A 25663-nucleotide genomic window follows, 5' to 3' on the forward strand; every position below is an offset into this window, starting at 1 on the left:
ATGTCAAATGCTATCCAAGTTACAGGTGCCTGAACACTCTTGGGACAATGCATTACAAAAACATTCTTTAATAAAACACTGAAACCACAACAGCTTCTGCTCCACGGTGAATAACTTCTTACAAAAATTGTGAACATGCTTCACTTCATTTTTCTGTACAGTTCCATCTGATACACATGGTACAGTATCAAAAGGGTTTGGAAAGGTGAAACAAATTCTTCTATGTAGTTTATTTAAAAAAGAACTTTTGCTGCGTAGATGCATCTAGTCTTGTTGTTCTAACAGCATAACAATTATACATAAAGGTTGAGAAGGTGTGCTCTTTAGCTCTGCTCCAGATTCATCATTTTCTGAAAGCCTTTACATATCCTCCACACTCCATTTATAGGCCGCTTCCTGCACAGCCTTTTTATCCTCTGGTAGCGTTTCTGTTCAAAACCATTTGACCTGCAAGACACAAATAAAATAACCCTATTAATTATGATACGACAAGCTAAAAGGCCAAAGACAATCCATTCAATTAGGCGCAAATTTAATATAGACGTGGAAAAAAATGATCACAATTTCTTTACCATTAATGTGCAAAATGACAAACTGATGTGTGTATTAAAAACATTCAATATTAAACTACAGTTCTGTCCTCAACAGTTTTCCTCTGTCACCGATGCACAAACTCTACCTGTCAACTCCGTCCCAGCGGTACCCCGGTGGAATATTGAACCGGTTTGGAGGTGGAGCAGGGCCTTTATATCGAGGTTTCTCTACAAAAAATCAAAACAAACATACAAATAAATAAAAATACAAACAGTAGCAAAAGCAAAACTGCTGCTATTTAAAAGCTTCTTACAAGGATTGACCTGGTGAAATAAAATAAAGTCATAAATAAAATAAAACATATGTAATGTTAAACATCTTGTGTTTTTGTGCCACGGTCCTTTTTACGCCTGCGCATTGCAGCCATAGGATCGCCTTCTCTTTCCTGTTCTCTCAACATGCGGTCAAGATCCTCAAGTGGCTTAAGGGCTTCGCGCAGCGCTTCCTTAAGTTTCTGGTGATGCATCTGGATCCGTGCCAACCTATACATACATTTTAACATAAACCATTGAACCACTTTTATAATTTTTTATGTGGATATAATCACATAAACTGTGATATTTGAAATGATCATGCACATTTACCCTTTTCCCCACTGAGCGTATTTCTCGTCTGTTGCCGCTTTTTCACCAGCTTTCTTTTTCTGTTCATTTCTCTCTGAATCCAGATCCCTGCTTTTGCCACTTTTGTCTCTGAAAATCGTCTGAGCGTTACGCGATTCATCTGGTCAAAGGGGATGAATGGGTAAGTATGTAGAAACTTCATTATTTAATTTTAGGACTAAATAAAATACGACAATATAGATGATAAGCTGAAATGAGATGCAAAGCTGTATGAAGCTCTTCAATCAATGGGTGTAAAAAAATCTTAAGAGAGAAAAGTTGATGAAACCTTCAAGTGGCTGATTGTGTTTTTCTCTGCGTCTGTTCTCCTTTTGCTCTTTCCTTAAAATGTCCACAGAAACCAGGCCTGCCTTTCCACCAGATAGCATCCTTTGGCCCTGGTTATAAAAAAAAAAAAGACAATTGAAAAATATAACATTTGAGTGAAATCAGATTTGACATTAATCTTTGTTCCAACACAGTCTGCTTACCTGTGACTGGCCTGGCCTACGAGGTGGTGACAAATCTCCATCCGAGTCCCTTCCACTCGGTGGCTGCCCCCTGGGTGGAGACTGGTCAGAGTCTGAGCCCCGTTTAGTTTTTGAGGGCCTCCTTGGGGGAGATTGGTCGGAGTCTGAGGCGTTTCCCTTCAGGGGCCTTTTCCTCGGGGGAGACGGATCCGAGTCTGAATCATGTCTATTCTGACCCTTCTTAGCCACCGCTGACCGATGAGGATCCGGTGAGCGTTTTTTACTTAACAAGGATGAGCTGAGCTTGCTTTTGTTGGAGGCTGAATCTGACAAAGACACAGTTAATTTGTTAATTTTCATTTTGTAATGCCTTTTGAACAAAAATTAAAGATTTATTATTAGATCAAGCTATGTCTTTAAAATAAATTTCAATTCAAAACTCATGTTAAATGGGTCTCTGCTTTTTACTTTTATTCATATGCCACACCAGATTCCACTTTACAATTTAAATGGATCACTCACCTTTACTTTGCATTTTTTCTGACTTTCCTGAACACTGTCTTGGTGGTGACAAGTCTGGGGAGTCATGGCGTCTTCTCCTGGGAGGAGAGACATCTGGAGAGTCGTGACGTCTTCTCTTGGGAGGAGAGACATCTGGAGAGTCATGACGTCTTCTCCTGGGAGGAGAGACATCAGGAGAGTCGTGACGTCTTCTCTTGGGAGGAGAGACATCTGGAGAGTTGTGATGTCTAGTCCTGGGAGGAGAGACATCTGGAGAGTCATGAGGTCTAGTCCTGGGAGGAGAGACATCTGGAGAGTCATGACGTCTTCTCCTGGGAGGAGAGACATCTGGAGAGTTGTGATGTCTTCTCCTGGGAGGAGAGACATCTGGAGAGTTGTGATGTCTAGTCCTGGGAGGAGAGACATCTGGAGAGTCATGACGTCTTCTCCTGGGAGGAGAGACATCTGGAGAGTCGTGACGTCTTCTCTTGGGAGGAGAGACATCTGGAGAGTTGTGATGTCTAGTCCTGGGAGGAGAGACATCTGGAGAGTCATGACGTCTTCTCCTGGGAGGAGAGACATCTGGAGAGTTGTGATGTCTAGTCCTGGGAGGAGAGACATCTGGAGAGTCATGACGTCTTCTCCTGGGAGGAGAGACATCTGGAGAGTTGTGATGTCTAGTCCTGGGAGGAGAGACATCTGGAGAGTCATGACGTCTTCTCCTGGGAGGAGAGACATCTGGAGAGTCGTGAGGTCTAGTCCTGTGAGGAGAGACATCTGGAGAGTCATGACATCTTCTCTTGGGAGGAGAGACAACAGGAGAGTCGTGACGTCTTCTCTTGGGAGGAGAGACATCTGGAGAGTCATGAGGTCTAGTCCTGGGAGGAGAGACATCTGGAGAGTCATGACGTCTTCTCCTGGGAGGAGAGACATCTGGAGAGTCGTGAGGTCTAGTCCTGGGAGGAGAGACATCTGGAGAGTCATGACGTCTTCTCCTGGGAGGAGAGACATCTGGAGAGTCGTGAGGTCTAGTCCTGGGAGGAGAGACATCTGGAGAGTCGTGGCGTCTTCTCTTGGGAGGAGAGACATCTGGAGAGTCGTGAGGTCTAGTCCTGGGAGGAGAGACATCTGGAGAGTCATGACGTCTTCTCCTGGGAGGAGAGACATCTGGAGAGTCGTGAGGTCTAGTCCTGGGAGGAGAGACATCAGGAGAGTCGTGACGTCTTGTCCTGTGAGGAGAGACATCCGGAGAGTACTTCCGACTTCTCTTTGGTGGAGAGATGTCTGGAGAGTCATGCCGGGTCTTTTTGACAGGAGAATCCTGTCCTCTTCTCTTTGAAGACAACTCGGGTGAGTCATGTCGACCTCTGCTTAATGAGCCAGCCTCTGTATTTTGATGTTCTTTTCCATTTCCTTCCTCTGTGTCATCATTTTGATCCACTTTTAGGAGAGGAAGTAAAACTATAGTAAACAACAGTCTTAACTTAATATTGCACAAATCCCCCCCTACTTCTGTGACTTCTTATTTACCTCCAATTGCTTTCCATCTGTTGCTGGTCCTAAAAACTTCCATCTGTTTCACTTCCTCAGGTCGATCATCAATCACCTCAGCAATCTGAACAGTTAACAAGAGATTAAGTTTTAAAACAGAACTTGTTGACATAACAAAATTACCCAAACTACAAGCATACCCATTTAATACAATAGATTAGATTTCAGCATTAAGTAAATGGCCTGTATTTGTATAGCGCTTTACTTAGTCCCTAAGGACCCCAAAGCACTTTACACGTTCAGTCATCCACCCATTCACACACACTGGTGATGGCAAGCTAAATTGTAGCCACAGCCGCCCTGAGGCGCACTGACAGAGGCGAGGCTGCCGGTGTTCCAGATCTACTGGCGTTTAGATCAACTGGCGTTAGTCGAACAGATGTGTGGCAGACTTCCGTTTCAGGAGCTGCTACCTACAGACTAGCAAAAAAACGCCAAATGTGTCATCTGTGACACTTGTGAGGTTATCTCAAACACACTCCGTCAGTCTTGATGCTGTTGAACAACAAAATGTTTAAAAATGTGGCGAGTTTACCTAGGGTTATCCTCATGCGCGACGCGATCGCGAAAACAGCAAACAATTAACACCATGCCGATGTTGTTCACAGGACAACAAGAGTAAACGATCGGGAGACTCTTGTTGTCGTTATCGTTCCCCTCACACGGTTTGTTTCTCCGAATTCAGCGTTTTTGCTTCACAACTAAAGCGAGCAGTTTACTTTGTGTGCACTAACATGGACTCGAGTCAACCAGTGCCACCACTGGCCAAGTGCCACAGCCTACAGCCAGATCAACTTGTGACACACATCTGCAGCACGTCTGAATTCGTTTCATGCACAATACATTTGTACCTTTCAATTGTGTCTGTTTGTGCGTCATGCAAATAAACCTTTGAAATGAATGAAATGACACTAATATTTCACTAGTTTTGTAACATCACATGTCGTTACCGTAGTCTGTGTCTTTTCTCTGCGAACAAACATTTTAGAGTTGGTTGTTATATACAGTCTGTATAAGTGTGGTTAATCTAATAAACATTTGTAAGGAGATGGCAGTTACTGTGAATGTACAGCAGTTACACAGTGATTAGTAATAAACAGTCAGACAATGACCCTGACTTTCTCATTCAGTCTTGTAGATTGAATGCACCTTCTGTGGAAAGTGGTACCACACAGTGTGTGTGGACTTCCCCTGTGCAGAAGGCGACTACAAATGTTGTGCATGTTAAATAAACAGAAAAAAGTGATCCCTGTTGTCTTTGCTTACTGATTGTTTTCAGTGTTGACAAGCCACATTGCTGCCATTGCATCTTTCAACATGTTTGTGGGTAGATTTGGATGTACCAGGGGTAAGTGCAGCCACTCAGCCTCTACTCAATGTCATCATAGCAAGTTAATCTAGTAGTAGGCTATGGTAGGCTTGGTACTTGGCCACAGGTGGCAGCAGTGGACTGACCTCCATTTGAAACTGCTCCAGCTGCTGTGTGATAGTGGATCTGCTACAAATTGAAGATCATATGGAAGTTTTGGAAATTAACCCTTGTATTATGTTGAAAAACAAAAAAGTGACATTGATTTTGTTGCGGGTCATTTTGACCCATACTGTGTAAATCCACTCAGAATTGTCAAGAAACTGCAATAAAACAATAGCACCTTTATTTTCCATCAGATAAACATGTAGAACACAGACATACAACAGTGACTTTCCATAACTATTTTAGGAACAATTTGGTTTTTCGTTCTTACAAACACGTATTTTGAACTTGCCCAACGTTCTCAGTTTTTCAATGCTCAACATTTTCGATTTTGTCCACATGATGGACAGAATGTAACTGTGTGCTTTCTGCAGATGTACTTCTTGTATTTCTCACAAAAAGTGCTTGTTTTCAAACAGGAATCTTCCTAACTAAGATTTAAAACAAAAGATTTCTACGTCTCCTCCAGTCTCACAAACAGAACCAATCGACACACCTGAGTCACTGACTTTCTTATATCCACTCACTCTCACTGGCTCTGTTTATTACTAATCACTGTGTAACTGCTGTAAATTCACAGTAACTGCCATCTCCTTACAAATCTTCATTGGATTAACCACACTTATACAGACTGTATATAACTACCAACTCTCCAGCCATGTTGATGGATTGCCTATATTGGCTGGAAATATTAATTTCCAGAGAAAGGACACAGACAGACGATGCTTACAGGATGTGATGTGACAACACTAATGAAATATTGACGTGTCATATTTGTCCAAGGCGTATTTCATTGTTATGGAAAAAGAGAATATTAAAATCATGATGACCAATTGGAGCAGTGATTTCTATGACTTTGTGTATATAATTTGGAATTTTGTACAAATGTAGGCCAATAAGGAATATATGATATCATTTCATTCTTTTCAAACAGACACAATTGAAAGGTACAAATGTATTTTGCATGAAACACTGGGTTTAACAAAAACAACAACATTATCAGTACCCTCAGGTGAGGAAGTACCTTGTTCATGTGTGGTGGCAGCTGGGGACCTATGAAGCCAACACTGTTGTGAGGCATGGTGGCGATGGTGCCTGGGCTCACCACTGGCTGGGGAGATGCCTGACCAGATATGCCAGCGTTATGGTTCAAGTGGCTGTAGTCCCCAGTTTTTCCCACATCTGTGCACCTGATGACATGGAAAAAAGAATATTAACCATGACAAAGCATCAACATTATAACATTAGGTTATAATAATACATTTTCTACAAGAAAAGTGAGAATAAACATGTCTACATTATTAAATAATGATGGGAAAAGTTCTACTGAAGGAATAAGCCTAGAATGTTTAAAAATACCGATGTTTACTCACTTGATGTAGAAGAGGACATAGGCCTGCTGGTTGAGAACAGTGCTAATGTCACTGACTGACACGGACGAGTCATTCATCTGAAACCACTGCTCATTGCTGGCCTGTGAGACAGAATGAGAGAGATGTGACACAGCAGATTCAGTTTCTGAATTGAATTTGAGCTAAAAAGAAGAATCTTATGGTTATATAGGGGTCTTTTTTTTCTTTCTTTCAATGCATACAAAGTAGTTTTCTGCTGAAATGTGTTGTTTATGGTGTTTGTTTGTTTGTACTACGCAACAGCAGCATTCAAACAGATTCGGGCACAGCCAGTACCTTAATATAGCAGAAATAGTGTCCAGTATGACAACTCAATCCAGAGTGAACCAGCACAGCATACAGCCTGTAGAGCTGGGGCTCCCCGTGGGACTGCGACATGAAGGGCCGCAGATCCAGATGCTCCAAATACTTCACATCCTGATGACCACCAAACAAAAAAATTCAAACATTACATGCAAATATCCTGTTTTATAATAAAACAAAGCATCTGTCATGTATCTTTATGACTTAAGCAGACACTATTGGCCATTTGCCTTTGTGATTTTGCCTCCACTGAAGTCTGCAAAGCGTTTGAGTGAGATGGTGAGCACATTGGCGCTGCGATGGATTGTAAATCTTTTTGAGGCCGTTACCATTTTGTTGCACCTGAAGGAAACAAACATTCAGCTTGTTGACAAAAATCACACCTAAACACTAAAACTCATCATGGTTTGGCATCTCTTTGCACATATTCAACTCTGTATATTTTATATATTTTATTATTATTATTATTATTATTATTATTTTATTTTATTTTTTTACTATTTAATTTGTAAAAATGTGTATACACACACACACACACACACACACACACACACACGTAGGAAAATATTTAGTATACACATCCAGAAATGCATACACTATTATATATTGTACATATATTTATTAGTTTCAGGTTGGCCATTCTTGTATTTTGCTCGTTTGTGTTGTTGTGTTTGCACATCTCTGTTGCTTGTGGGGCTCGCACACAAGAATTTCACTCGCATGTGCTGTGCCAGTGTGCCTGCACATGTGATGTGACAATAAAAAGTGATTTGATTTGATTTGATTTGATTTGATTTGACTTACTTGGTGCATTTATAAGCATTTTCGCCACCCAGCTGTTCTGGCTTGACAAACTGCTCCAGAGCTTTGGAGACATTTGGAGCAGTCTATATGAACAGAGAGAGAGAGGAAAAACCTCACACTCCATAATGCAGAGAATACATAGTAGCAACGTCACTTTGAATGTTGTCCAATTACCTTAATTTCCAGAGTGATATCCAGAAAAGGGTCAAATGTATCTGAGACAGCTTTGCAGTTTAAACATTTAACTGAAACAGAAATCAGTGCTATGAGTATCACACAAGCTGTAAGACATAAAAAGACAAATAAAAGAAAAATAAATCAAACCTTAAAAAACAGTGACTTACCTCTGGATCTTAGGTACCCGCCAAACACTTGATGGATGAAAGAGGTTGCCTGCGTTTGCCTGTCCAATCTATAATAAAAAGATAAAGCACAAAAGTTAACTAATAAGGACAGTGCAACAATTAACTGACTGACCATTTATTTTTTAGCATTTTGGAACCAGACAATCACTTTACAGTATTCAAGTAGCAGAAAAGACAATAGGAGGAATTGGAGCACGATTAATTACTTAAGAGGCCATCTGCTGCTACACGGGAAGAATTGATTTGATGAGAATTGACACTTTAGGTTCTTAAAAAAATAAATGAATTAATAAATTATTTTTAGGAGTCTAACAAGAAGCACAACACTCAGCCCAGTGCATCTGTTAAACGTGTAGTTTTGGTTAAATGTGCACATAGACTTCGAAGCTCTATAGTAACACATAGAAAAACCTGGATTTTCTGAATTTTGCTGCTGCAATAATAGCACTAATGCCATTAGGGTGAATAAGAGATGACCTGAGGGGTTGAGTGCTCCTGCTCACACTGCTTACCCTGTTGCCTCAGAAGAAATCTATACTAGACACTAAGTCTGGCAGTTCTCTGCCATAATCCCAGACACCTGTTTTACTACACGTTTAAGCCGCTTCTGATCTTTTCAAGCCCTGTTACCAAAACAAGCTACCACACCCAGTGTAAGAATACTTTCTGTGTTGGAGCAGTCAAGTTCATTAAAAAACTTGATATAATAATGAGGTATTATATCAAGTGGCTTGCCTAGTATGTAAACTGAGGTGTCAGTCAGGCAAGAGACTGAGGAATCTGCATTTCTGAAAAATACTCTCAGCAATTGAAGCATTAATAGTTAAAAGGAACTAGTATAAACTGCACTTCCTGAAAAACAGGATAAAGGATTTATTTCATATTCTCCTACTGTCACGGTGTTACCTCTACGTAGCTAATTATGGATCTTACTACATAATAAAGTGCAAACACTGTCAAGCCCAAGTAAAAATATTTTTGTGTGTTTAACTTGTTTAGAATGCATGCAATGTAAAATGACACTCACTTGGTTCCAGGTAAGCAGGACCTTTGCATAGCATCCACTGTGCACCGCAGGAATTCATGAGCATCTTCCTGGCTTCCATAGCAGAAGTGGTTTGCAATCCCTGTGTGAGGGGAACGAGGAAAAACAGAACCAAAAAACAAAGCAGGAGGTGAATTATTGTAAAGGATACCACAGTTAAATGCAAGTTTACACTTATTTAAAAACAGAATTCAAAATCCCTCCAGATTATTTCCCTCCAAAATTACAAAAGGTAAACAGTCACACAGCGCCTCCTATCATTAAAATATAGGTAAACACTTTGCACAGAGCACAGCAACAACAGTCATCCACTTACACCCAAGCTCATTGAGTACACCAATGGGCTTAATGACATTCCCAGAGTTGGTAAAAACCTGAATGATGTGGTTTTGCATGGTACACATCATACAGAACCCTGGCTCATGACCTGCAGCAGAGACAGAGACAAAATACTGAGTGAGTAAGGAGTGATACAATGTGAGAATCAGCGCAGGACTGCGTAACACCACTGTTGGTGAAATAAACTTACATGTTTTGGAGTGCTCCCGCGTCAGCATGTAGTTTGCTAAAGGAGGGGTGTAGCTGAGACACTGCAGGGCTGAGTTGAGGAAGCAGGTGTTCCCCATGTTCTGGAGGCCTGCACCAATGAGGTGAACCTGGGCCCAATTTAGGCTGAGCCGATCTGGTGAGAACAGCACCTTCTGGGGCAAGTCAATTCCATCGCCACTGCTGATCACTGACACACAGAGCCACAATTATTACTAAAAATCTGTTTCAATACATTTTAAAAAGGAGATAATTTAATGCCACCTTACTTATACAACCACACACTGGCACATGGCAAAGTCATGTCAGGACATCACAGTAATAGCTACAACTATTAACAGTTATATAATGTGATTCTGGCCACTGTGAAAAACTCCTAAACAGCCTCAGGAAGAAAGATAGGACAATTTGCCTTCTCCTTTGTTTCTGCTAAACAAGTTGGGCTGCCGGTCTTTATATAAAAACAGCAATTGCATCACGAGCTGAAGTGACTGATCATGCAAAGCTGGATGCATTACATAACTGGATGAATGAACGGAGAAGGGAAGCAGCAACACAACACCCACAAAAGCAGTTGTCAAACTTGTGTGAAAGCAGAAGCAAAAAGATTAGCTGTACGTTACTAAAACCAATTCTGACAAATATGGGTAAATAATGGCTAAAAAGTGTGGTTCCATATTTGCTAAAACTGGTTGGAAAACTATTCTGTCTGACAATAAAAATCTTCAAACAGCTTAAAAAGACATTTTGAAAAAAAGCCAGGCTTTGCTCTGACCTTGGTCCTTGGGCTGGTCCTCAGAGGAGGGTGTACTCTGAGGACCAGCCCCTTGGTCCTTGGGCTGGTCCTCAGAGGAGGGTGTACTCTGAGGACCAGCCCCTTGGTCCTTGGGCTGGTCCTCAGAGGAGGGTGTACTGTTGTACACAGCAGCTCCAGGTCCGAGTCCGGCTGACTCGTGGTCAGACTTTTCTGAAGATCTGTCAACTATGGTCATTGTTCATAGCTGCATTAGGAACATAGACACATACGTTTATGAACTGAAAACAAAACAAAACAAAAAAAACAACAACAACTCATTGTTATTTTGGAAAAAGGGAAAGGGAAAGAAAACTTAAATACTACATCAATCCTACACTGGTTAGGTAGCAGTACAGTGAGTTTGGACAACAACAACTAAATACAAAAGCCACATTAACAGATTATACCCAATTTCGCTGTGCAAAAAACTGCACAATGACAATAAAAAGCTCCAAGTCTCTTATAGCTTATAGTTAAATAACGCTATATTAAACACTGCCCTCATACCATCGCCTAAACTTTCAGCAAACAAGTATCAGAAATTGTGTTAGATTGGATGATTTGTTTACATTCAAAAACAGACTAGCATAAGTGAGAGCCAAATATTAGTTTTTGACCGTTTGTTTTTATTTGAATCATCTTGTCAGATTCCTTTTAAATAACAAACACCAGTAGACAAGAGTAACTTTCGACATCTAATTTAACTCTGTCCAACTAACAAACTTAAAATATCGACAAAAATTAGTGTTTAGAAAACTCAAGAGGGGAAATGCCAGATAACCCACTCGACCGAGGAAATTTCCAAGTCGGAAGCACGTTTACAACAGAAGCAGCTGTTCCCTCCCACCTGCTCTTACAGAGTGGCTCACATTGGCTAAATGACGGCTGCTAGGCCTTTAACACGCAGCGTCGCAAAACCTCAAGAAAACACACAAAAAACCCTGATCATATCAGACGGAGAGCAAGTTGAGAGCTTACCAGTCTTGTCGAATTCCGAGATGGACTGACGCGCACTTAAAGAAGATGCAAAAACCATGGAAACCACATAAACATATTTGTACATTAACATAAAGCTGTTGTACACACACACACACACACACACACACACACATATGAAGAGAGAGAGAGAGTATGCATAGTATGCAAACGGCTACCAAACAGCCATCATAATTCGTCATACAATGAGAACAGAACAAATCAACAATTGACAATGACTAATTAATATTAAAATCTGTAATATAATATATTGTTTGGAGTTTAGTCCGTTACTGTTACTATTTTTACCATTTCTTCTTGGAGCAACTGTAATCCACATAATTTCCATAGGGATTAATAAAGTATTTTGATTCTGATTGTTTCAGGATGACCTGCCATTATCCAATGACACATCTGCTTACCTGTATCTTTTGCTCGTTTCTCCTCCTCTTCTTTTCTCTTTTTTCTAAACTGAGGACCTGATGGCTTTGAACTTTTCTTGTCCATCTTCCATTGGTTTTAATTTTGCACTGCAGTATGAACACCCATCCCTCAACCCAAGGATCACCACAACATGATCTAACACACCTTTCACAGATTCACTTTGTCTAGGGTGCATTTCTGAGATTTCACACAACCCAGGATTCAAATCATGAATACATAATGGGCTTGGATTTACAACATTATGAATGAAATGCGCTCTATTTGGAAGCAGCCGCCCCCTCCTCCCCCTTTCGGTTGTGTGTGAGACTTTAAATCATCAAACTGTAAATTTTAAATTGTTATTGATCCCTTTATCCCTAGTCCTAAAGTGTATATTTATTTTCTTACTCTTCTTATATATATTGTTTGTTTACTTGCACTGATGTAACTGGAGCTTAGTCGTCTCCTTGTTCAGTCTGACGTCACTAGCCGTGTCTGGACCTAAACTCTGCTGCAGGTCCATATATCAAACGATAACTATGGCATTACTAAGCGTTGAAAAACTGTCTAAAGTCTTTCATCTTTAATAAAATGATCAGCGTTCTGCTCTACCAGGTGTAACAATTGAGTTTAACATCCAGGCATCCATGAAAACGGAATTTATGACATTTAACGGAGTTAGAAGTTAGCAGGGAGTTAGCTCGCTAGCTTCTATCTAAATACAATATAGCATGTCCTGACTGCCGGGTTTTGGAAACAAATGAAAACGTACAGCTCTGCTATCACTTCCAACATAAATGAAGACAGAAAGCTAAACAGCAGTGACGTTTGTAGGGTTACTGAAGTTGGGCTAGCTGGTATATAATGATGTGCTATGTGACCGCTAGCAACACAGCTATGTTAGCATAATATAAACAAGCTAACTTTTTTCCCACTCGATAAAAGTTAACGTGAGTGTTCTCGGTGGTCAGGAACAAATGTAATCGCATGGCAGGATGCTGTAAAAGGACCAAACTTCAGCCAGGAGAACAACTGAGATAATCCATCCACAATACGAGGTTAGTCATTCATATACTGCTGCATGGGCTGGGCTGCAGTTACATTCTAAGGTTTTAAAAACTGAGCTTAAATAAATGATTAGCGGTAATAAAAGCCGAGGGAGGTCAACAGTGATCACTGACTGTTTTAGGAGCTTTTTGAGATTAAATAGAAGAAAATACAAAACATTAAACATGTTAACAACACAAAAGCCATATTAAACGCAGACTACTTTAGGCCCGGAAGTAGGATTTGTCAGGTCATCACTTAACCATCGGATAGCATGTGAAATAGATGACACTTTCAACAGTTATGTCCAGATTAAGGGGGACTACAGAAGTGTGTATACTAAAAAAAAAGAGAGAGAAAGAAATTTAAATAAATACAGCATATTTGTGCTTCACAGTCAATTCAATTTTATTGATATACCGCCAGATCACAAGAACAACCTCCTCAAGGTGCTTTATACTGTAAGGTAAGAACCCTACAATAACACATAGAAAACCCCAACAATTAGCACTTGGCGACAGTGGGAAGGAAAAGCTCTCCTTTTACAGGAAGAAACCTCCAGCAGAACCAAGTTCACGGAGGGGCAGCCACTTGAACTGACCCTGTGTGTGTGTGTGAATGACTGGAGGGAGACAGGACAAAGACAGGCTGTGGGAGAGAGACAGAAAGTATTAATATTTAATGATGCAGAGTAGTGTACAAATACAAGGAGAGCGAAAAAAGATGAGTGAAGAAGAAACACTCTGTGTATCATGGAAAGCCCCCAGAACCATAAACCTATTGCAGGGTAACAAAATCTCCCGAATCCAAACTGGGAGCTGGTTCCATAGAAGAGAGGCTTGAAAGCCAAAGACTCTGCCTCCCTTTCTACTTTCAAATGCCCAAGGAACCATGAGTAAGCCAGCATTCTGAGACTGAAGTGGTCTGTTGGGGTTATATGGCGATACGGAGTGGTTGATTCTCAAGCTTTAGCTTACATATTGTGTGTGTGTTTGAGTCAGATATAGCACATTTTTAACCCATTGCTCAGTACGAGTAACATGTCCATGTCATTCTCCCTTATAGTCACTGCACTTTGTCCCACATTTATTTGGTCCTACGTTTATTTGGATCTGGTCACATTAGTTGTCATGCATTGGGGGTACTGAAATACAGTAGGACGTGTTCTCCTGGAGTCTACCACTGGGATGTTAACAGTGGATTGGTTTCTAGGTCCTGTTGGCTGCCTGGGACCTCCATAGATCAGGTGTGCTCTGGATTCTCAGTGGGCTTGTTTTGTTGGGGAAAGTAGCTTAATACCTTTGTTGAGCAGTTTTTGTGGTCTGGTTTTCATCCACTTGTAGAGGCTGCTGTTACTGGGGAGTGTAACTGCGATGGGATGCATGACTGGTCTGCAACAATGTCCAGGTGGGTTGGTAAGTGTCAAAACACCACCCAGTGCCAGCACCCAAAGTATCCCAGATGAACACTGCATTGTAACAGGCAATCAGTGTTAGTTACCCTGTAGTTATGTAGTTAATGAGGTGGCTCATCGATGTACAGTACATCTAGGCGTCTCTAGTTGTCTGTGAGGAAAACGGGGTTTAAAAAAAAGAGAAAAAAAGGGAAAAACGGCAGGGTACTTTTTAATCCTTTAACACATCAGCTGACATACTCAGTTCCTTGTAACGCTTTCACTTCACCCGGAATATACTGACAATTCGCGCTGAAATGAAACAGATTTTCAGGACTTTAATTTGAGCTGTTGTGTTATTTAAGTATTTATTCATAGGAAAATAATTTATTTAAAAATTTGCTCGAGTATTTTCTATTATTAAAATTATTGTTGTTGTTGCTGCCGCTGGTGTTCATATTGTTAAAAACCTGTGGATCACAGAGTTATCGGCCCATTTGTATTCTTTGCCAAGTTTTCCACCAATTTCAGCACGCGCCAGCAGGAGTCTCCCGTTCCCATAGTAACAAGACTAGGATCCGTCCGTAGACAAAGTTAGCCAGTCTTTGCCGACTTCTTTCTTTGGTGCGACCAACATTAAGCCCTGTTAGTTACTCTGCACGGCCGTACGTCCGCTTTGCTTCACCTAATAAGTAAATAAGAAGTCAGCGCGACGCCTTATATGAAAGTAGCGACAGTAAGAAGGCTGGAGAGAAGCTGCATGGAGCTCGTTGTATAGCTTAGCCAAGCCTTCTCTATCAGAGACTCTGTTGTGTTCTTGTGTCCGGAAGTTCTGCTGGGGAAAAAGTAAGAAAGGCATGAAAAAGAGTAGCTGGAGGAAATTTCTGAGAAATTTGCTCGGAGCACACTGAAACACCGTTTGGTGTCTCGCCGAGGAGGCAGAGAAGGCGTCGTGCTGTTGTTCTCTCGTAATTAGCGGCGTGTATTAATCTAGCGATGGGTCTGCCGACGCTGGAGTTCAGTGATTCTTTCCTGGACAGCCCGGATTTCAGAGAGCGGCTGCAGTGCCATGAAATAGAGTTGGAGCGAACCAACAGGTTCATAAAAGACCTCATCAAAGATGGAAACATGCTCATATCTGCCCTTAAAAGTAAGTACGCGCTGATTAATAGCTGATTCTTGGGAGCGAATGTGCTTTACAGTTTGCAGTGATTTATGCAACCTGATCCAAAGGGAAGTCCTCTGGGTATCATTCCAAACAGAACCACTGTAGGGACTTGAACCTTGAGTGTCTCATTTTTCATTTGTGTGTGTAGTATGAGCAGGACAGTTTGGAAGGTAGTTACAGTGTTATGCACAGTGTAGGTCTGTGATATACACAGCAGCTATTGCGCGAGTTAATAATTAATAATATTTGTTCACCTTAATTTGTTGATGTAGGTCACCTTTACAATATTGTAGTCTGCTGTTACATACAGGTTTTAACTAGCAGAAAGCAGCAAACAGCTGACAACTGCCTTGAGGGCCCAAAACAGCAGGACCACCGCCTAACCTCCACCCACCAAGCTACTATTGGGTGTTACCTGATTTCGGCTAGATTACTGAAAATATATAAAAAGACCATGTCCACATTAACTATATCAGTGATGTTTTTGATTTTTTTTTCTATAAACAGTGGGTATTTTTTTTAAAAGTGGCAGAAGAATGTTAATTTAGCTTGTTTTGCTTGGGTATTAGTACTAAACCTAAAGGCACTAAACTCTCAATTTCTTTAAAACAGAGGAAAACTGGAAATATTCACATTTTTGCACATATGAATCTTTATTATTATCACATTTGGGGTTTTTCCTGAATACAATTTTTTTTAAACGCCAGCCCCAGAATACCTTGTATTTATTAAATGGTTGGAAATAACTGGAACACGCAAATGCTATGCAAAGAAAGTCTTAAAGAAGGTTGCTCAGTCTCATGGCATTCACCATCAAATAACCTTACATAGTACAGGTCAGCCCCCAAAGATCGCGTTAATGACTGTGTGTTTATTAATTTTGACACCTTCATTTGACAGTATAAAGGCACATGGCTGGGTTACTGACTGGGTGCCATATTCTTGTCCTGATGACAGCTTTCAAACAGCATATACCTCCTTGTTGTTTGTAGTGTTTGATTAAGGTGGGGGGGTGGGGTTTTTGGCTCACCTGTTGGCTGAGGTCATCACCTGCCGCTGCCAGCTGTATACACACAAGGTCAAAACAAGGCAGAGGTTTGTCAGAAAACCTTACCTACTTCCGAACTGGATGAAGAAGAACATGAAGTCTAAAGAGGCTGAAGCTTCAATTTTATTGTTTGATCACCACATTTCAGCTTGCAGCTTTCACCAGGGTGAAGCAATAATACCACAAGTGTTGCTGGAGTTTTAACCTCTGTTAAAAGAAGCATGACCAGACTTCAAAAACAGTAAATATAGGACAAGAAGTATGCTTGTGAGGGACAATGTGGGACATATTACCAATGCTGAGAGTAAATCAGTGAAAGAGAGATATATTTTATTTGAATGTTTTCCAAATCTCTTGCTAAGTAAATATGTGTACTTTTTCGCATTAGATGTCTTACTCTCATGCATCCTCTCTCTCTTAAAAAAAAAATCCCAGCAGCCTTTAAAACTGTTGTTAACTGTTCAGAGGATGATTTCTCTGATAATAATCTAGGTTTTAGTTCATCCATGAAATGGCACATCTCATTTTGAGCTGAAAAAAAAAAACCTCTTGAGAATCACCTACCACTAGTTTTACACAGTTATTAAGGGTTTTCGAGTCTTTATTGTAGTTGTATATTTTATTGTGTTTATACTTCACAAAAGTCTCCAATGTTTGTGTTATTGTGGTGATTTCCACATGTTAACTTCAGGAGAACCTTGATGAAATGATGTCTTTTGGTGCAGCCTCTAAGTAAAAAGCCATACTTTGGAAAAAGTGTGTGCCTAACAGTGTTGAATTGTAAGATTGAGGGAACACGAGGGGGTCACCTTAAACACACAAGGTGTTTGACTGCTCTGTGACCACACAGATGTGAAATAACCTGAAAACCAGTCAAAAGCAAGTTATTTGACACCAAACAAACCCTCATCAGAATAAGCACATTAAGCACATTTTTCTGCACGAATGCAGTCTAGGACATAAACAGTCCTGGACACCAAATCGAGTGCAGAATGAAGTGGTTGTTTTGTTGTTTTCATACATTCAACCTGAACAAAGTTTTTGCAGTAATCTGGTGTACACTGATAGAAATATAAATGACAGTTTAATGGTTTTATTACCAGTTTGCAGTGGAGTGGTATGATTAAGATGTTTTCTCAGCGGCTGCCCTGCACAACAATCTCAGGGTGTGTTAATGACAGAATGCAGCCAAGTATTTTGTGTGCCTTAGAGAATAAACTGTGGTATTAAACTCTATTATTGGAGTGTTGTTTGGACACGTAAACACACAGGAGATTGTTGCAGGGTGTGGCACTTCATTTACATCACACTTGAAGAGACTTGTAGGAAAATATATTAATGGTTTATTACAGGATGGAATAAGTGATTTTTCCCTGCAACCTGTAGAACAAAGGGAGCATTTCAGGTGGCCGCTGATGGCAACTTGTGCAAAAAGCTAAACAGGCTAAGTTAAAGATGTTACCCGTAATCCAGCTGTTAACAATGCTTTAGTTGACGTAATGAACTTCTACCTGTCTTCCTCAGGTCTTTCTCTTGCTGTACAGCGATTCTCACAGTCTCTGCAGGAGTTTCAGTTTGAATGCATTGGAGATGCAGAGACTGATGATGAGGTCAATATAGGTGAGACAGAAATGCCACTTTTTACACAAGCTTGCACAATATTTAAGATATGCAAAGCCTTTTACAGCAGTGGGATGTGTTATTTATTTTGCAGCCCAGTCTTTAAAGGAGTTCTCTCAGCTCTTAAGCACCATGGAAGAGGAGAGAAAACGTCTGGTAAGAAAATGTGTGATTGTATTTGAGTGTGGGTGCGTAGAAATACAGACTTGGTAGCAGTTTGATACATTGATAACTAACTGTAGGATGTTTGTTCTTGTAGATATTTATACCTGTCATCTTTCTCTGGCTGACTATGCTCATCTCTTAAAAAAATTAACCAAACTGCTATCACCAAAGTCTAAACCAACCAGAAATGTGTTCGCACTCTATGTCTCCTGTTGAGCAGCAGAAAGCAGCAAGTGCATCCCATCTTTAAGCACCTGTAATTTTTTTTTTAATAGTAAGAATTTGAAAATACTGTGGCAGCATGAAAGGGAAAAAATACCACTTGAATCTGAGGCTTCCTTCAGGTCTGCAGAACTTTATCACGAGAGAACTGAAACTAGCCTGTTTTGGTTCCCTCTCAGTTCTTTCTCAGTGTCATTTTGGCCGAGCTGAAACCATCTCACTGTACATTACCTTACTAACTACTATACACTGACCAAAAAAGGAGTAAATATTAAAAACAGGATCACCAGGAGGCTAGAAAGCAATTTCAAATGAATGCTAATGATCAACCCAATATGTGACTGTAAATGTGTTCACAACTTTTTCACCAGCCCAAGTGGACAAAAAAAAAACATGTTTATTCACCATTACTGATTAAGATTTAAGTCATTAGTTACTAGGGCTGCTCGATTATGGCAAAAATGATAATCACGATTATTTTCACTGAAATTGAGATCTCGATTATTTGACGATATTTATTTAACCCTTTAAGACCTACCATAGAACTAAGTCCGCCAGAGCTTATATTATTTTTTTACATGTTGTAGTGCCATTTGTGGGAGCATTTCAAGTTGCTATACAACTGATATGGCCCATATTTTAATAATATGTATGCATTAAGTCCATAGTAACTACATTAATTGCAAAAAAGTGCAATAAACTACAAAAAAATTGAAAATAGTTTTTGTTTTGTTTTTTACATATATTTCTACTTGGAGAAATTTAAGAGGTTTATCCCTTAAAACTTTAAATACAAAAAAGTTGCAAAAAATAGTTTACAACAACAGGAAATTTATTTTGAGTGTCTTCATAGTTTTATTTTTGAGATACACCAATTTTTATATACACTGCAGAAAAAACAAAAAAACAATCCTATGATGCAAATTTGCAAAGAAAACAGCAGGTGCATCAAAATAAACTATTTCCAGCAGTGCAATTTGAGTTCTAAGCATCTCAGAAACTATTCAGAAAAGTCAAACATGACCAGTATAGGTTTTTAAGGCCTACAAGTAAAAAACTACATTTCCGCGAAAATGACGTCACTTCCGGTTTCGGCCAGGAAATGGCGGACATGCGATAGTTCGCGCTGATGTCTGTTTCACTGTGGGAAGTGTTACTAACAGCTGATCGGATCGGCAAAGCATGTTTCTGGAATATTATGTTTTTGTTCCTGCAAGCGCTTTTTATGCAATTTTTGCAAAGCTATATGTGGAAGGAAACCGTGACCGAGGACAAGCTGATGGCATCAGATGTAAGTACAACTCCTCCGGTTTCATATACAAAACAAATTATTGCGCTAGCTTACACGGTTCAGGTTCTACAGGGATTTAAAAATCGTTACACAAAACGGAGCGTGCTGCTCTGACCGGATTTAAAGGGTTAACAATGACTTTAAAAAATAATATAAAATAGTGTGCAACACCACTGAAGTTTTTTTTAACCTCTCTTTTCAACCAACGGCAGTCACTCTCCTCTCCAAATAACTTCTGCTTAGCTTTCCGAGCTTCCCTCGGGTCCTCTTAATCAGCGGTCTCCAACCTTTTTTGCGCCACGGACCAGTTTATGCCCGACAATACTTTTTACGGACCGGCCTTTAAGGTGTCGCGGATAAATGAGGGAGGGGCTAATAATCGGCGCAGTCATTTTTAATGATCGTTGAAAGCCCAGATCGTAATCGTGATTAAAATTCGATTAATTGAGCAGCCCTATTAGTTACTATGTACAGGATTTCTGTTTAAAAGCTGAACTCATTCTTAGCCACTGTAACTTCCTCGAGCTCCTACTTCAGTCCAGTTCCCACAAGTCTGATTCACACCTTCTTTTTTTTTAGTGTTTTACCGACAGCACTTTGTGCACCATGGCAATTTGGGAAATGTCTTTGACTCAGAGAACCTCCATCAGTCAGAGGTCTTTGTTTCAGGGTGACTCGAGTCTGGCACAGTCTGTGTGAAGGCAAACCTGTGCGCATGTGCAATGTATGTGCATAGTATGCAACCTCATGTGTGTGTCTTTGTGGTTGTGAGCACGGTCTGGTTACAGAGGCACCATGTGGAACCTATTCTGCCAATTCCCCTGTGAGCGTGAGCACAGCCCCAGTGCCTGGGAAAGTCCATATAAGGGTCCTGTGTGTGTGTGTTTGACTGCCCATTTCTCTTTGTGAGTGTGTATGTGTGTGCACGCATTTCGATTGCATGCTTTTCCACTTAATGTGGCACTACTCCAACCCTTCTAACAACATCATTATTATCATTATTATGTTTAAGGGAAATTCCAGCAAATGAGTTCCTCTGAAATACCTACCCGTCCAACCTGAAAAGACCATTATTGTGACCTGACAATGGACTTCAGTCTCTTAGATTTCACTTTCATCCAGCTGAATGTAATAAGAAACCAGATCTCTTTTGGGGTATTAGGGCAGCACGAAAGTCAAAGTGAAAGTGGAGTCATGATGTGGGAGTGGGGGTATATTTATAGTCTGATGCTTAAATCAACTGAGACAGAACAAAGTAAGATTTGACCGACATTTGCAATATATAGACTCCTGACTAAAGAGGGCAGAGACCTAATGTAAACACCAGAGTCCTCAGTTCTGATAACCCCTCTGTACCACAGCCTCTCACTCACAAGTTTCTCATACATACTGCAGCAACTCAACCAGCAGAAATGTTACAGCAGTTTTACTGTAATTTTTCTGATGAAACAGGCCAGTGTTGGCCAATATTTTGTGAAATACTTTGCATCAGAGCTCTTTGGTTTGCAGTATTTCAATGACTACTGGCAAAAAAACAGTTTTATGTCTAGTGTTTTTAAATAGAGTGATGTGCAAAAGTCTTGAGCCACCCCTCATGTCTTTATCTTTTTCTAGGACAACAGGAATACATTGTATAAAGCAAAAAAAAAAAAAAGGGCATTTCTGACAAACCTTATAGTCAAAATTGGATATCACCACCGAGCAACTTTATTCTTCAACAAGACCTGAACTCTCTTTGGCAAGCTTTCTTTCTTCAAGTAGTCTTCAGGAACAATTCTACAGGCTTCTCGAAGGACAATCAGATTTTTTCTTTTTATCCTTTGGATGTTGGCTGCCTTTTGTTCCATTCTAATCTCACACTGTTGTTGTTGATGTTGAAGTCCAGGTTCAACATTATTGTGGGGAGGCCAATCCATGACTAATAGTGTTTCATTGTGTGTTTTCTATCCAGGTATGCAGTTTGTTTGGGATAATTGTCATTTTGCAAATGGTCAGATACAAAGACTGGATAGCAAATGTGTGAAAAAGGAGCCGATGTCAAAAGAAAAGCTTTAAAAGACCTTCAGAAAGTCTGGCTTTGGCACAATATAAAGGAATGTGAGATGGCTTGAGGCTTTGGCAGAGTACTGTATGTGCCAAGCATGACGAAATCATAACTAAATGTTTGTGCTGGGTGTTACTGTGATGTTTGAACAGCTCTTCAAGGTGATGAAGCTTAAGCTTTGTTTTTTTTTTGTTATGTCAGCAGCAGGTAAAGTGTAGGCATTAAAAGGTGTTTGATTATTCAGATCATTTGCTTTGCTCAAATATACATACCTTGCTACCTCTGTTCTCAATAATTTCCATTTAAATAGTTTACAATTGACAAGGTAAATAGAGTAAATCTCAACCAGAAATTTGCTTTTATACAACAATTTGGTGAAGTTTTCGATAGATTGTCTTGTTAGCATATTGATTTGAAATATTTTGAATTAAATTTTCCTGTTTTAAGGTAAAACTCTCAGAATAATAAAAGGCAAGCCTCTGCTGACCAGTTGATAAAAGCTATTTTGAGTGAGACGCTAAAGCCCTCATGGGAGCTGTTGCTTTATTTATGTTGCTTGTCTCGATATTTACTCGATATGACACACTGAGCTGACTGCATTTTCTGTTTTCATCTCTTAGATCCAAAATGCTGATGATGTTTTGATCTCACCACTCGAGAAGTTTCGGAAGGAACAGATTGGAGCTGTAAAGGTATACCTCCTCTTCTTATAGTCGAAGGGTCACTGCTGAGTAGATTATGAACATGGATGTTGCTTTCATTTGGTATGCAGCACTCTGGGTGGTGATCAGACAGATCACTCTGCTTCTTTCTGGTCCCGCTCGGGTTGTTAGTCAGCGATCAGAGAATCCAATTTGTCGAGATAAATGATGGATCACAGTCCAGTGTCAGCAACAAGGTCATGGGAACGGACGCTGGGAGGGCAAGAAAAGGAGCACGTCACAGACAGAGGGATGGTTGAACTCAGACAGACAGTGTAAACAAAAAATGAGTTTGGTGTCTGGTTTCAGCAGCTGTCTTGAGTTGTATAATCCAGTTTTATCTATTTTTTGGTTTCCTCTTTTCTTTTTCAGTGAAAAATAAGGATGTAGATAGCAGCATCACGTGGTCGATTACTAGTCCTGAAAATGAAATCAAAGCTCACTTCTTTGTATTACTGGAAGTAACTCCTCAGCCTGAAATGTTGCAGGTGTTTGCGTGAGAAATGCCAGTAGTCACTTCTCAGAGAATAGAGATACACGTGTGGCATTGAGAGCTACAGCTGTTTTTGTAAAAGAGATGTTATCGTAACTATTTTTAGTGTGTCTCTTCCAAAAAATGTGCTACTGAAACTCACAGTTCCAGCAGGATAAACTCAAAACTTTAGTGACTGCCTAACTTTTATCTGTAGAATAAAACAAATTACATAAGAAGTTAGGACGATGTGAGAAATTGAAACAAAAAATGGAACGCAGTGATTTGCAAATATAACCAGTTAAAGCTGCTCAACAGCCCCATATTTTTTTATTTCATAATGTCCAAATGTTTTCAGCTGCTGAAAGGTCTGGACTGCAAGACTTTTCTACTGTGAAGCCATACTGGTTGAGTAGTTGGCATTGTCTTGCTGAAATATCCAAGGCCTTCACTGAAAAGACAATCTGGGAGCACAAGTTGCTGTAAAACCTTCAGCATTGACGGCCCCTTTTAAGATGTGTAAGCTGTTAATTTCACAGGCACTGACGCACCCCAGGAGATTCAAACTTTTGAGCTGAGCACTGATAACAAACCAGATAAAGGTGTGTCTCCGCTTTAGTCTGACCACAGAGCAGTTTTCTGCTTTGCCTCAGTCCATTTCAAATAAGCGTTAGCCCAGAGAAGATGGTGGTGTTTCTGGAATATGTTCATATATAGCTTCTACTTTGTATGATAAAGTTTTAGCCTGTGGTGTCAAGAGAAAAAGTTTAAATATAATTACAAAAGACTGATTTTTAAAAAAAGGAGATGTGGGGGCCCACCGTAACCCTTTGTGTACGGTTTGTCAGAAAGTCCTTAATCCATAGACAGGTGGAATATGGGACTCCTAGGGTTAACAGCTTGCACACCAGCTGTGAGGAAAGATGGTGTTAAAGGCAGAGCTAAAGTCAATAAAGAGGAGGCGTGTGTAGCTCCCCTGGTGCTCCAGGTGCGACAGGGTAGCATGGAGAGATGTAGATGATGAGATATTTTAAAGCCTCGATTATACACGGACCACTGGAGACCCAACGACTGAGTAATCATTCCAGTTATACTTCTTTAAACTGCACTGCCTACGCGCATATGTAGTTGGTGCATTGTAATTGAAATTCACAGACACCCAAGAAGATTCGCAGATGTGGAAAGTATAAAACCCACTTAAGTCTGAACAACACTTAAGTCTGGTGAAAAAGCGGCAAGAGACGAGAAATACGCTCAGTGGGGAAAAGGGTAAATGTGCATGATCATTTCAAATATCACAGTTTATGTGATTATATCCACATAAAAAATTATAAAAGTGGTTCAATGGTTTATGTTAAAATGTATGTATAGGTTGGCACAGAGCCAGATGCATCAGCAGAAACTTGAGGACGCGCTGCACGAAGCCCAGAAGCCACTGGCACGTCACCGTGACGATGAGGATCTTGACCGCATGTTGAGAGAACAGGAAAGAGAAGGCGATCCTATGGCTGCAATGCTCAGGCGTAAAAAGGACCGTGGCACAAAAACACAAGGTATTTAACATTATATATGTTTTATTTTATTTATGACTTTATTTTATTTCACCAGGTCAATCCTTGTAAGAAGCTTTTAAATAGCAGCAGTTTTGTTTTTGCTACTGTTTGTATTTTTATTTATTTGTATGTTTGTTTTGATTTTTTGTAGAGAAACCTCGATATAAAGGCCCTGCTCCACCTCCAAACCGGTTCAATATTCCACCGGGGTACCGCTGGGATGGAGTTGACAGGTAGAGTTTGTGCATCGGTGACAGAGGAAAACCGTTGAGGACAGAACTGTAGTTTTAATATTGAATGTTTTTAATACACACATCAGTTTGTCATTTTGCACATTAATGGTAAAGAAATTGTGATCATTTTTTTCCACGTCTATATTAAATTTGCGCCTAATTGAATGGATTGTCTTTGGCCTTTTAGCTTGTCGTATCATAATTAATAGGGTTATTTTATTTGTGTCTTGCAGGTCAAATGGTTTTGAACAGAAACGCTACCAGAGGATGGCAGATAAAAAGGCTGTGCAGGAAGCGGCCTATAAATGGAGTGTGGAGGATATGTAAAGGCTTTCAGAAAATGATGAATCTGGAGCAGAGCTAAAGAGCACACCTGCTCAACCTTTATGTATAATTTTTATGCTGTTAGAACAACAAGACTAGATGCATCTACGCAGCAAAAGTTCTTTTTTAAATAAACTACATAGAAGAATTTGTTTCACCTTTCCAAACCCTTTTGATACTGTACCATGTGTATCAGATGGAACTGTACAGAAAAATGAAGTGAAGCATGTTCACAATTTTTGTAAGAAGTTATTCACCGTGGAGCAGAAGCTGTTGTGGTTTCAGTGTTTTATTAAAGAATGTTTTTGTAATGCATTGTCCCAAGAGTGTTCAGGCACCTGGATCTTGGATAGCATTTGACATTCAGTCTTTTTAGATAATTTTATACACTTACCACCCATTTTATTAGGCAACAGTAACTCAAATAACCGCTTGTTACAACCAACATATTTTGGTCCTGGACATAGAAATAGAGACATGTCCCTCATGACTCCAAAATGAAACGTAGTGCACAGCAACCA

The 25663-nt window shown here is 40.1% G+C and overlaps 2 protein-coding genes across 5 annotated transcripts; one reads left to right on the top strand and one right to left on the bottom strand.

The window, feature by feature from the left end:
• Window positions 1-380: 380 nt before the first annotated feature.
• Window positions 381-11497, bottom strand: LOC146660625 (uncharacterized). 2 transcript variants are annotated; one of them, XM_085420587.1, is made up of 19 exons: window positions 10443-10929; window positions 9651-9857; window positions 9438-9548; window positions 9104-9203; window positions 8056-8123; window positions 7886-7956; window positions 7712-7794; window positions 7138-7249; window positions 6881-7021; window positions 6566-6666; window positions 6217-6382; window positions 3698-3782; window positions 2531-3607; window positions 2189-2335; window positions 1688-1992; window positions 1486-1594; window positions 1179-1317; window positions 680-1076; window positions 381-447 (listed from the first exon to the last, which is right to left on the bottom strand). In XM_085420587.1, exons 1-18 carry the CDS (start codon window positions 10657-10659, stop codon window positions 905-907), a joined length of 3411 nt encoding a protein of 1136 aa, XP_085276713.1. In that variant the 5' UTR covers window positions 10660-10929; the 3' UTR covers window positions 381-447; window positions 680-904. The 2 variants fall into 2 exon arrangements, with proteins under 2 accessions (XP_085276713.1, XP_085276714.1); XM_085420588.1 differs by lacking the exons at window positions 381-447; window positions 680-1076; window positions 1179-1317; window positions 1486-1594 and having other exon boundaries at window positions 1658-1992; window positions 2189-2296; window positions 2687-3607; window positions 10443-11497.
• A 3349-nt stretch (window positions 11498-14846) lies between these two features.
• LOC146660626 (rho GTPase-activating protein 42-like) lies at window positions 14847-25453 on the top strand. 3 transcript variants are annotated; one of them, XM_085420591.1, is made up of 8 exons: window positions 14847-15451; window positions 18042-18137; window positions 18232-18293; window positions 22480-22551; window positions 24188-24301; window positions 24404-24585; window positions 24737-24818; window positions 25052-25453. In XM_085420591.1, the coding sequence occupies exons 1-5, from the start codon at window positions 15298-15300 to the stop codon at window positions 24248-24250; spliced, it is 447 nt and encodes a 148-aa protein (XP_085276717.1). In that variant the 5' UTR covers window positions 14847-15297; the 3' UTR covers window positions 24251-24301; window positions 24404-24585; window positions 24737-24818; window positions 25052-25453. The 3 variants fall into 3 exon arrangements, with proteins under 3 accessions (XP_085276717.1, XP_085276716.1, XP_085276718.1); XM_085420590.1 differs by having other exon boundaries at window positions 24188-24585; XM_085420592.1 differs by lacking the exon at window positions 24188-24301 and having other exon boundaries at window positions 14848-15451.
• The last annotated feature ends 210 nt before the right edge of the window (window positions 25454-25663 follow it).

Source organism: Rhamphochromis longiceps, linkage group LG10 (assembly GCF_057381845.1).
Source record: "Rhamphochromis longiceps isolate RC_006_pf linkage group LG10, R_longiceps_female_GT1.1, whole genome shotgun sequence".
Lineage (NCBI taxonomy): Eukaryota > Metazoa > Chordata > Actinopteri > Cichliformes > Cichlidae > Rhamphochromis > Rhamphochromis longiceps.

Coding starts and splice junctions, on each gene's coding strand:
- LOC146660626 (XM_085420590.1), top strand. CDS start 15,298: ATGGGTCTGCCGACGCTGGAGTTCAGTGATTCTTTCCTGGACAGCCCG. Junction 18,138..18,231: donor TGATGATGAGGTCAATATAG/GTGAGACAGAAA, acceptor TTTATTTTGCAG/CCCAGTCTTTAAAGGAGTTC. Junction 22,552..24,187: donor AACAGATTGGAGCTGTAAAG/GTATACCTCCTC, acceptor TGAAATTCACAG/ACACCCAAGAAGATTCGCAG.
- LOC146660625 (XM_085420587.1), bottom strand. CDS start 10,659: ATGACCATAGTTGACAGATCTTCAGAAAAGTCTGACCACGAGTCAGCC. Junction 2,336..2,530: donor CTCTCCTCCCAGGAGAAGAC/ATCACAACTCTC, acceptor CCAGGAGAAGAC/GTCATGACTCTCCAGATGTC. Junction 1,993..2,188: donor AGAAAAAATGCAAAGTAAAG/GTGAGTGATCCA, acceptor TGTCTTTGTCAG/ATTCAGCCTCCAACAAAAGC.